This window comes from Rhinolophus sinicus, linkage group LG11 (genome assembly GCF_036562045.2).
Source record: "Rhinolophus sinicus isolate RSC01 linkage group LG11, ASM3656204v1, whole genome shotgun sequence".
In the NCBI taxonomy this organism is placed as follows: domain Eukaryota; kingdom Metazoa; phylum Chordata; class Mammalia; order Chiroptera; family Rhinolophidae; genus Rhinolophus; species Rhinolophus sinicus.
Window position 1 is genome coordinate 72,864,889 of NC_133760.1, and position 12,103 is coordinate 72,876,991.

At 38.8% G+C, this 12,103-nt stretch overlaps 1 protein-coding gene across 2 annotated transcripts in view; it reads right to left on the bottom strand.

Moving 5' to 3' along the window:
• The window catches only part of CPED1 (cadherin like and PC-esterase domain containing 1), a 250,109-nt gene extending 246,689 nt beyond the window's left edge, over window positions 1–3,420 (bottom strand). The window contains exons 1-2 of one of the 2 annotated variants that reach the window (XM_019750063.2): window positions 3,186–3,420; window positions 2,250–2,730 (exon numbers count right to left, since the gene is read on the bottom strand). In XM_019750063.2, coding sequence (XP_019605622.2) covers window positions 2,250–2,498 — 249 coding nt within the window. In that variant the 5' untranslated portion in view covers window positions 2,499–2,730; window positions 3,186–3,420. Of the gene's footprint in view, window positions 1–2,249 lie in introns of both variants that reach the window. The other variant, XM_019750062.2, reaches the window with a different exon arrangement.
• Between the last annotated feature and the right edge of the window lie 8,683 nt (window positions 3,421–12,103).

A 12,103-nucleotide genomic window follows, 5' to 3' on the forward strand; every position in this document is an offset into this window, starting at 1 on the left:
CCTAGTAACATGTATATTTTGATATGCCAATAAAAGTAATAACAAAACCAAAAACTTATAGATAGAAACAATGCTTTTCCTATAAAATACCTAAAAGCTATATTTTAGGCCTTAAGAAAAAGGCCTAAAATCTATGTAGTGTCTCATCAGTTATTTTTTAAATGAACTTCATAAGTAGCTGTTTTTGAGAATAACCTATATATTGACCCCAAAGACATTTCTTTCTTCACTTAAGCTATCTGAAAGAATATTTAATATTCAAAATTGGATTATTATTCAATTCTGTTTGCATCATATACTACAAGGGGAGTTAATTTATACCTGATTTTAACTAACTTCTACATGACACTTTCCTTCTACTTTCCTTTCTATCTCCAATGAAAACTGGCTCTAAACCAATGGCACAAGTTAAGTTAAAAATAGAGGCACATGGCAAATGTTTGGAAATTCAGTGTTCATATCTACTGGGCTTCTGGACTGTTGTGAATTTGGAATCTTGCTTATGGTCAAAATATTTAAGACTGTGAACAATTTGAAAAAAAAATCATCACGTGTTTGGCCATTTTTGTGAAGAAAATTCTAGAGTAAATGTTTTATACAAGCAGCCAATAAGTTTCAGATGGTTCATAAGTAGCAGAAGATCCAAAGCTGAAATGGAATTTTTTGTGACAGCCTACAAATAACAGTTAACATATGCCTAACTTACAGACAAAAGCAGAAGTCACGTAAAGTCAAGTAGGGAGTAAGAACTGTAAGTTAATAAAGAAAATCCTTTTGTCCATCTCAGCAAAAATTTTAGGTACTTAAAAAGCTAAACCATCTCAACTATTTTTAAAGAAATGATATTTACTAATATTAGAAACAAACAAGAAGTAACTTTCAAAGGGTTTATACCCATCAGAAATGTGATGTACTAAAAACACACACACAAAAAAGCAAGTAAGAGTTAAGTTATGGTAGTATAAATGAACAATTGAACAATCAATTAATCATTGATTCACACTTGCAGCTGAAGTTTCATCTAGAAGTGCTGCTAGTTATACGTATATTAAATAAGTTCTTAGAGATGTGGTTTCACAAATTGTTACTAGAACTTTGAATTTACTTCTATTTAAAGAATCAGTCCCGCAGTGGGAACCACGTAGATGTACCACGTCATAATGCAGCCCACCTGAATATCTGTGAGGGTTAGTCATCCTATCTGTGAAATGATGGTACTCCATACTTGCCTTACCTATCTTACTGGGTCCAGTCTGATATGAAGTACATGAAAGAGTTTTTAAAACAAAATGGTAGTCATGCTGGAGGTGTTAGCAATAGTGGTAGCAGGATTGGTATTCATCAAGAAATTGTGCTCCAAACAATAACCGTAATCATAGGATTTACTGCAAATATAAGATAGTACTTTATAGATTCCTAAATTGACTTGTTATACTACCTTTTGTAGTATAGATATCATTGGCCTCGCTACCATGAATTATGTGTGTGTGTGTTTCTTTTTTCTTTTTCTCTTTCAGACTGGACTGTTTTAAATGTCATCATTTAACTGACAGGCATAAACAGAGTAGTATATTAAAATAGAAATTCTGAATGTTTTCATGTTTTGTGTTTCCTCCAACACTTGACAAGTGCGATTAGAAAAGTTAATTAGCATAGTATAAGTATAGAATAATCTATATTTTTCTAATTCTATAGACAATAAAATGCAGTGTGTCAATTTTTTTGAAGAAACCTATTGTATTATTCTTTGAAATGCTTTAGATATACACATGTGCTCTAGAAATGTGTTCACCAATGAAAAATTGATTTCACCAATTACAAAATGAAATTTTGGAGTATCTTGGAGCCTGGAATGGTCTGGGCAGCCATACTAATTAATTGCCTCGAGAAAAGAGACACTCAATGTTTATCGAAGTTTAGGAATCTTTGATTTATGTTCCTGGAGTAAAAAATCTTCAGATCTTAGAATCCTAATATTTTAGAAAGCATTCACATCACTCTCACCTCCTCCAAATTGTCTATTCTGTTATGTTGAAATTAAGTGAACTTGTAAGAGATAAAAACTTTCTGGAAGTAAAATAAGTTGAAGTTAACGTGCTTCACTGTCATAAGGTCATGCTCTGAGCTGTGTATACTCTGGATCCCTTTCAGACCTCGTGGAAGTTAATTTTAGTTTTATATAAAGGACAGAGAGAGGCAGACTGCTATCTTTGCAAGAAATGTCAAGGTTAAGCTTATGACCATCTTACCTTTCTGATTTCCTGAGCATTACTGGAGGGAAGGAAGCACTGTTTGTCCAGAGAGAATCCTTTCTTGCATCTGCTTGTCTGGGTTTCGAAGGGTGTGTTTGGGGCCGCCCCAGGGACAGTGGCTGTGAGCTTTCCCGTCCCTCGGAGTGGCAGGGTCTGGTAGAAGAGACAGATGGCCACCACCAAGCCCACCAAGAAGGGCCGGGGGCAGAATCGCCGACGACAAAGGAACACTGGACGACAGACCATGACCAGTTCAGCTTCACTTGGCCCGAGTCCACGTTGCCGGAAAAGTCATAGCGGCTATTTTTTGTCAGCATGAAAAATACAAATCTGTCTTCTTTTTCCACAACTTAAATCAAGATTGCTCCATCCCGCTTAAGAACTTTCCGAAGAATCATGCCAAAGAATCATCGGTCCCAAAAGTCTGGAGAAGGTTAGTAAAAGCCCTTCCATCGATGACAGTAAAAAAGTGGCTGGCCTGGGTTTAAAAAAGACATCCAAATAATAATAGTTGTAACTAATAACCTGAGCGCACCCCCAGGCTGCCAACTGTTGCTTTCGGTAATGCCTTATTTTCACAACATCCTTTAACTCACAATAAAGGCTTTACAGGGAAAGAGAAGACAACACCAGAGTAAATCTGGAGCCTAAAAACGGCATTGAAGAACGCAGTAGGTTAAAACCCCAAGTGCCTGTTGCACAGCTGGATCCAGGCCAGCCTGCGGGAGCAGCTCATTTTTCCTCCGGTTTTAAAAGCAGTCCAGCTTCCAGCCTTTCATGTTTCTTAACTGCTTCCCTTCATTCAGTTTTAAATTGCCACTTTCCTGTAAGCATTCACGGCTTTTCACATAAAAAGGGAATAAACGGTTTGAATGGACATGGTCACTGTGAGGGTTTTGCTTGTATTGGTTGTTCCAAGTTCTGGGTACTTACTCGGTTTTCATCCTTTCAGTCAGAAAAAAAAGTTTCCATGCTCCCCTAGCGGATTGTTGATCAGAACCACTCGGAAGGAAACACCCAGTTGTGTGACTCCAATTCATCTCCCACACGCGGGCACACACGCGCGCAGACACACAGCGCCACACGCGCGCCTGCTGCTTTCGGGGCGGGGAGCTGGGGCCCGCGGGCACCGCAGCCAAAGCTCGGGCGGCGCGGGGCGGAGCTACGACCCGGGGCTCTCGGGTCCTCGGGGGCAGCTGGAGCGGCGTGGCCGGCTCTGGACCAGAGACGGTGGGCTTCCACAGACTGGGGGCCGGGGTGGGGGTGGGGGACACACAGCATTTCTCATTTCCCCCGAAACGTGGCTGCCTCCCGAGAGCAGCAGAATTTTAAATACGCATTTGGTGTTTGATCCCTTATGTAATTTCTTTTTCCTAATACAACATTGCAAAACCAAATAGCCCTTCGTCAATTGATGACAAAGGTCGAGGGTGAGATTAAAGCAAACTCTGTGCGTGAAGTGGGAAGATCTTCACTCGAGGGTATGCGGATAAGTGGGTCACGACCACTGTCTGGAGCTCAGGACATGCTAGCCTGTTATGTGCACCAGAATTACTGCAAGGGAACTGTCTGCTTTAGTCCCTAACTCACTTCACAGTTACTATTACTCCTTTCCTGGACTAATGGCTGAGTCTTTCAAAGGCTAATTGCCTGACACTTTGCTCTTATTATAATGAGTTGATTGTAGCAGGTATTGGGAAACTTGCTCAGTAGAAACGGGTACACAGCAAGCTTTGGCCAGAATTCAACTCCATCTAATGCTATACAGACCGTCACAAGGACACTCCTCGTAGGGCAATTCTGCACACGCCATCCATTTTTGCTGAGCCAGCTGAGGGACCGCCAAGACGAAAGGCAATCTGTCCAGTGCACCGTGCTCACCTCTCCCAGCCCTTGTTTTGCGAACTCTGGATTCCCAGGACCGATTCAGGCTGATAATAGACAGTCTTCAAAGACTGAACCTAATTGGTCTTGTAACCTGTTTCTAACTCAAACTCCTTGTAGTCTGAGGTTCTCCTGAGGCCACACCCCTAAAGTGATCCCATCTTTAAGATACGCTCCTGTCAGTCACTTATATTTTGTGAGACGGAGCGCCCCCTGGGGTGCCCAGCTAGTATAGACTCAGAAATGGCTACAGTAGCTCCTTACTGGTAAAACACTATTTTAACACCTTATAGATTCATTAAAGTTCTACAGAATAAGTATTATCACTAAATCTATATTTAGCCCAGTCCTTTCTATATTTCCTCCACTAAATTCATATTAATTTATTTATAGAATCAGGGTGCTCAATCCCATGACAAATGAAGGAGTATAGAAAAATGAAATGGCATTTGACTTTGAGAAGCCAAGAGTTTTAAGAAGAAACGGCACCCCAATAAACTTTAATTAAAAAAAAGAAGAAATGCCTAAACAACAGTGTTTTAGAAGATATGGTTTGGGTGGATGCAATGTGATTTGAGCCATAGCAGGAATTGTCTAAATTGGAATTGTCCCTGTGTTGATGCGATCCAGGCTGTGACAAAGTTATTTACTAGGTGAAAAGGAATGGTCGTGCAGTTCTAGTACGGCAAGAAGTCTGAAAAACTGAGAGTCTGAGGAACCTACAGGGTCATTTTTATGCATTCGTAGATTGTTAACTACAAGATACAAAAGACAGTATAAAATCAAACGCTAAAATCATGTTGCCTTTGGACTGGAAAAAAGATTACATAGATAATTTGATAGCTAGACTTCAGATAACAGGAATCAGAAAGGGGGGGGATTAGTGCCTAGAAGTGATGTTGGCAAGTTGAAGAACCCAATTCCCTATTTTAACCAGAGTCCAAGAGCATGAGAGAAGATAGCAGATAAAAGGATGTCTGCAGAAGAGGAAAAGGATTGGAGTGGGAAGGTGGAAAAAAGAGCTGGAAAAGAAGTTACAGCAGGAATTAGCACCAAATAGACTAAGGGGTTCTACAAATTACTTTTGACATGAGCATTAACCCAATCTGGGTATGAATCATGGTGATGTTTCTTATCAACTGTTTTCTAAGCGCATGACTTGTGAAATGAGGATACTAAAGCCTCCTTTGAAGTGCTGTTGGCATCAAAAGATGAAATAAGGCATGGAAAGCACCTAAGTATTCTGTGCATATTTGTTGGGAGAATGCATGCTGAATGCGTGCCTGTTATGATTTGGACCCTGCCGCTGAGCTCACTCTGTGTGTCAGACACGTGAACAGATAACTGTCAACATAACGAGGCTCTTGGAACACAGAAGCACCCAAAGCAAATGAGCATTACTTCTCTTCCCTTCGCTCTGTGAGATGGAGGTGGGTGGCAGATACCAGTTTGGGAGAACGAGCGCAAGGGAGGGATGGGAGTGACTCACAGGTGGGGCTGCCAGTGGGAGGTATTTGTGCCGGAGTGGTAACGACACGGAAGGGTAAGCAGGGGCGACACGGAAGGGTAAGCAGGAGCGTGTCGTAGGGTCAGCAGGCGGCAGAACAGGAGAAATGAAGACAGAGGAAGTTGGTTCAGTGAGGGGTGTGGGAGGAGAAATATGCAGAACTCTGAACCTGTGGACTCTGGCAGTATCTCAGACTGAATGTTTTTGTGCTTAGCTTCATAAAGTACCCCTTCCACTAAATCATACCAGTATCCGAGGGCCTGTATTTAAGCAGCATCAACCTAGGATAGAGTAACAGGCCTCTCGAACACAAAATAAATTCTTCTAGCATACATTTTACAACAATCCATGTTTAAAGAAAGTATTTTCAAAAATTTATTATTTAAACTACAGGAATAAAACTACCCGTAACAACGAAGACTCCAATGTTAGGTCAGGAACTCTGGGAAAGGAACTTACCTCTTTGAGTATCAGCTTCCTCATAAAATACCGACCTCAGTGATCACTATAACCTCCAAGGTCACCTGAGGCTTCAAAGTTATGCTTCTAAGGATATGTGTTGACAGATTTCCTCTCTGTTACAACCTGGCAGGAAGGTGAAACCTTCCGATTACAGGCCCTTCTGGTTTCTGGCAGGGGAAAGCCTTTCCTTTCAGGAAGGCTCCTGACAATGATGCTGTGAAACGCAGCTGTAGCTCCTGGTGATGAGGTTGTGACAGGTCCTAGCTGCTGTCAGCAACACCTGGGCACTCACCTCCCAGCACTTCTTGCCTGGAAAATCGGACTGCCCTCTTCTCAGCTCCTGCTACCTCTCATCTAATGCTGACTCTAGAACTTTCCACATTAGCTCTCAACATGTTTTTAAAGCATGAATCACACACTGAATCTCTACTATTCCAAAACAACATCCGAGGCACTGCGGAAAACAGAAGACATATGACAAATATAATAAGTGACTAAAATACGAGGTGTGATCAAAACATACTGTGAATGCTGCTGCTGAGTGCCATCCAACAGAAAGGCAGCGACCTTCAATATGGAAAGCAGCGTATCAAACCTTAGTAACAATGTGTTATGAGTTTCAACTTGTTCGGTGCTGTTGGGTGTGACCTATGGTTGAGAGGAGGTGTTTTAAGTGTGCCGTAAATCATCCTCCATCACGACAACGCTCTGCGTCCCACATCACTTCTGGTATACAACTATTTCTGTCAAATAAAAAATTACGGTGTGTCCTCATCCACCTTATTCACTGGATCTGGCACCATGTGACTTCTGGCTCGTCCCCAAAGTCAAAATGATTCAGGATATCAAGGCAGCCACAGCAGCGCAACTAAAGCCACTCACGACAGAGGATTTCCAGAACTGCTTCAGAAAGTGGCAGGAACGATGGGATAAGTGTGTTCAAAGTGATAGGGGTGTGTTTTAAGGGGGTTAATGGCAATGTGTCTTTTACTGTAATAAATTTTTAAAATTTAAACATTCACTGTATTTTTTGATCACACCTCATATAATAAAACACCCGGATAAACTGGTCAATGTAGGATAACTTCTGTAACAACCTTGAAAGCTCAGTGGCTCCATACAATGAAAGCACTCATAATTTTCCAGTATTTGTCAGTTTCTATTAAGATGCTTACCTCAGGCACAGAATTTGCTCAATTTACACATGGAAATAAGATGCAGTGAGAATCTTTATTTTTCTACTGTCTTTCTCTTGTTTGATGTTTTAAATAGATACATTCTACAGTCTCTTTAAGCTTCTAGACAAACAAACAACCCAGGCAAAGCAAATGCTTCAAACAAAATGCTTTTCATTTTAAATTGTCCCGTAGCCAGTATTTCTGAGCATACAAATCACCTAGAGATACCTTATGACAACACCTGGCACTGCCTTTTTAAATGGGACATACAGTAAGTCCTCACTTAATATCAATAGGTTCTTGGAAATTGGAATTTTAAGCAAAACGATGGATAATGAAACCAATTTTATCACAGGCTAATTGATACTCATATAAATAAGAGTTAAGTTCCTACTGCGTATTTCTGGTTACAGAAACATCACTGAACTTCTAAATAAAGACCCAAAACACTTCTAATGTTAAACGTTGAAACAAACATGAGTTATACATATATTAAAGAAAAATTAATAAAAACAAGGAAAATAATTCTTTTTCAACCCGCTTATTCCAGTTCAGTGGCCAGCGCCCCTCCCGGAAGCTCAGGGCCCAAGGCAGGACCAACCCTGGACAGGACGCCCTTCCATCACAAGGCACGGGTCAAACCCACACCTACACTTGCTCAAACAGACCAGTAGACAGGCAAGTTCACCTCACAGGCACAGCTTTGGGATGTGGGAGGAAGCTGGAGTCCCCAGAGAAAACCCACACAGACATGGGGAGAAAAGTGCAAACTCCACATAGTGGCCCCGGCTGGGAATCAATTTTTTTTTTTTTCTCATCAATAGTATAACCAAACAATGTTGAACAAAACTATGCCATTCGAGGACCTAATGCAAGCTCTCTAGCTCTCAATAGTTCTTAACTGGTCACATTACTTATTTTTCACAACTTTCTGTTTATAAGCATTTTGAATTTGTTTGCACCAGAAACAAAATTATTCTTATCATATTCCATACTGTATTTTAGTTACTAGTGTACTTTATAGTATAAACTGCTTTACGAATCTGTATTACTCATCTCCATACTCTTAGCATTTAGCAGTGTCTTCTTGCAAGGGATTTAAACATTTATATTTGTTGAGGTCTACACAACCTAAATTTAAATACTTTCTATATTGTTCCCATTTTCCCACAAGAAATATTTCACATCCTGGTGACACTTAACCCAGCGGGGCAATTCTGTTCCCCAGAAGACATCTGGCAATGTCTAGAGACATTTTTGGTTCTCAAGACTTGAGGTTTAGGGGTGCTACCAACATCTAGTAAGTAGGTGCGAGGGATGCTGCTAAACATCTGACGATGCACAGGACAGCACCTCCGCCACAAAGAATCATCCAGAACATGCCAATGATGCTGAGGTTAGGATACTGAGATTTGACTAAAGGAATTGTTCCAGTTTTTACATGTGGCTGTCTAAGATTGTCTGTAACTTAAGTTAGAAGAGTGATACTTGAGTAGCTTGTGGCAATGACAGTGGGATTTTAACTTCTTGAACGTATAATTACAATGCTCCCCAAAACAAATGCAACTTTGTGCATAAGGATGTCCTTGAAGTCTCTCAAATTTGCTTTTAAGATTTGCATCCTCTAAAAGGCTATATGTATATTATATACATACACACATTTAAATAAATGTACATACACATATACCTATTTACACACACATTCTAACAGATTATAGATATTAGGTTGGTGCAAAAGTAATTGTGCTTTTTGCAATTATTTTCAACCTTTTAAACCGCAATTACTTTTGCACCAACCTAATACATTAGCTAGACAGATTAGATAGATAGATAGATAGATAGATAGATAGATAGATAGATAGATAGATAGATAGAACCATTTCAAACAGTGAGCACACAGGGAGCACAGCAAACATTCAATCCAATGAATCATACTATTTGTTTTACTTTCTTTAGGACAAGTTTATGCCTTGGCATGGGGCCGGAATGCCTGAGTTTTCATCAATCAATATATAAAACATGAATAAATTTAGCTTTCTTCTGTTATATCATAGTATTATGTTCGTTAACTCAACTAGAAAGTGCATTTGTCTTCTCTGTAGACCTACAATGTAACATTCATGGGAAACAAAAACATATTTTAAACATTGTCTCAAGAAAGCCACCTAATTTAGCTTCTTTTTTTTAATGTAATCACAATCCAATCACCCATTTTTATTTTCAGAAAATAAATGGTATTTTGAAATTCTTTCATCATCAAATTTGCTACTTAAAACACCAATGTGACAGTGGAGGCTGGCATCATTCAGCTAATGTGGGTGGTAAGAAGGAATGTTCTCTGACAGAGTGTGGTTCTTCGGTCATACGTATACCACATAAAGTCGTAAAATTACTTCTATGTCTAAACTATGTGATCTCTGACATATAAGCTTAAATCTTCATTTCAACAAGATAACTGGACTCTTTAAACACTTATAAATGACAACCAATGGTGACTGAAAACGTCTTATAGCACACTTGCGAAGCCCAGTCAAGAAAATAGTTTTGTTATATTAAAGATAAATATACAGAGGGAGCCAAAAAAATGTATACACATTTTAAGAAAGGAAAAAACTACGAAAATTATAATACTCAATATATACTGATAACAAAAGATGAATACAAGTCATGTGTATACATTTTTTTTTTTTTGGCACCCCCGGTATAAATGCTTAAAGGATACGAACATAAATTTTGAAAAGTTCTAATGACGTACTGGGGAGGTCATAGTAAAACTTTCTACTAGCTAGTTATAATATTAGTAAAATCATTCTCATTAACTGACTCCTATTTATGTTCAGTTACTTACACATATTTCTGGCTGGCCCCTTGTATTGCATTTGATCTAAACAGCTTTTTAAAGTAACTTAGGACCTATTACAATCATTCTTATTTTAACATATCAACAAGTAGGGTCCCTCTACTGGTGTCGATTTAACAATGCAAAAAGAATTACAATATGACTATTACTTTCCCCTACAACTGATGTTAAACTTGTGAAGGTTTTAAATTAGTTCATCGTTGGAGACTTGCAATTATACACTTTCCTAAGAAAAGCTACCTTATTCATTAACATAGGCAAGTAGAAATGGGGAATAAGCAACAGGCACACGCACATACACCATCCCCATCCTCACTTCTCACACTGGCTTCTGAATTTTTCACAAGCAACAGAAAAATGAATGATTACAATGTCTTCTTTGCCAGCAGTGGAGAGAGTAAAACGTGGCTCTGGATAAACCCAAAACTGAATCATATGGCTCTGAAGAATTTATTACGAAATTATTCAATTCCTTTCAAATAAACATTTTAATATGCTGAAGTCTCTAATAATTTGTTAGTTAAGAGACTGACTCACGAGGTATACATCACGTACTACCTTAAAATATAAATGGACTGAACGGAGTACACCTCTTGCTTGTGTCAAACCTCAATTAAAAAAAACAAAACAAAAAAACCCTGAAGTCAGTTTATCTTTAAATCACTTTAAACTTTAACTTATTTCTCTGTAGCAGAACCAAATCATGCATGTGCTGATCCTGAATCAATGATTACAATAATTTAGATTTTGTCATCTAAATAAGGAAATCAAAAAATTTTGACTAGCAATTCTAATTTAGTTTCAAAAATTGGGTGAAAAGATTCATCTTAAATGTAGAATTTTAGCAATGCCAAGTTACAGCCTAATTAAATTTGTTATCCCTAGTTTATAATCTTAATAGAAGTGCTATGAGTTCATTAAACTGTTAAATAATCATAACATATTCAACCAACAACAAGTAAATGTCACCACTACTCCTGTTAACAAACCATTCCTTGTCACAATGTAAAACATCCTTCATGAACAATCTGGCTCAGCTTTCTGGCTCTGTTCTGACACCGCTTCTCTCACCCCAGGTCCACTCATCCCAGACGACTTTTAAGTTCCCAGAATGTATGTGGCTCTTGAACAGTCTTTTCACCTGAAAACCTTCCCTCCTCCATCTGTCTTTAGGAATCAGTTCAAATGAAACCCATGGTAAGTCTCGCAGTGTTCCCAGGGTGCTTTGTACACTCACCTACCGGTATTACAGCATTTCTCAAAATACAGCAATTGTTTGTTAACATATCTGTCCACCTCACTTCTCTTTCTCTCTCTCTCTCTCTCTCTCTCTCTCTCTCTCTCTCTCGCACACACACACACACACACACACACACACACATGCTTAATGTTTATAAAACCATAGAATAAGTAAACATGTTTAAGGATACTTTTTCTCTTAAAACTGTTGAAAGATTTCTTTTTAAACATGTGAGAGTTAAGGGGAAATACTGCAATGTCTACACATTCAAAGAGTATCTCACCCCTTCAAACCCAAGCATATTAGACATTTATGTTTCTAGTACTGAAATAATTAATTAGGTCAAGAAGACCATTTTTGAAGTCTAAGGAAAAGGGCACCCATGTTGCACAAACCAAAGGTTGTTAAAAATCTAAAATATGTGGACTTGGCTTTAAAGAAGAAAAGAGCAAAAAAAATTAACTGCCCTTAAAAAGAATGATTGTATGTTTATCAAACACTCAGCTTTATTTAGGCATTTAATTAAGCCATTTATTGCTTCAAGTGTGTCACCACGAACATTTTAATATACACTCCATAGCAGTAAGGCCTCAATTTTCACCACCTATAAATTGTGAACCCACATTTGGACTGTTTTGTGCCACCAATTGTTACAGAAGTTTTGTACAACAAAGATTTTGAATGTGTACTGTATAATACCCCCAAATACTCATTATACCC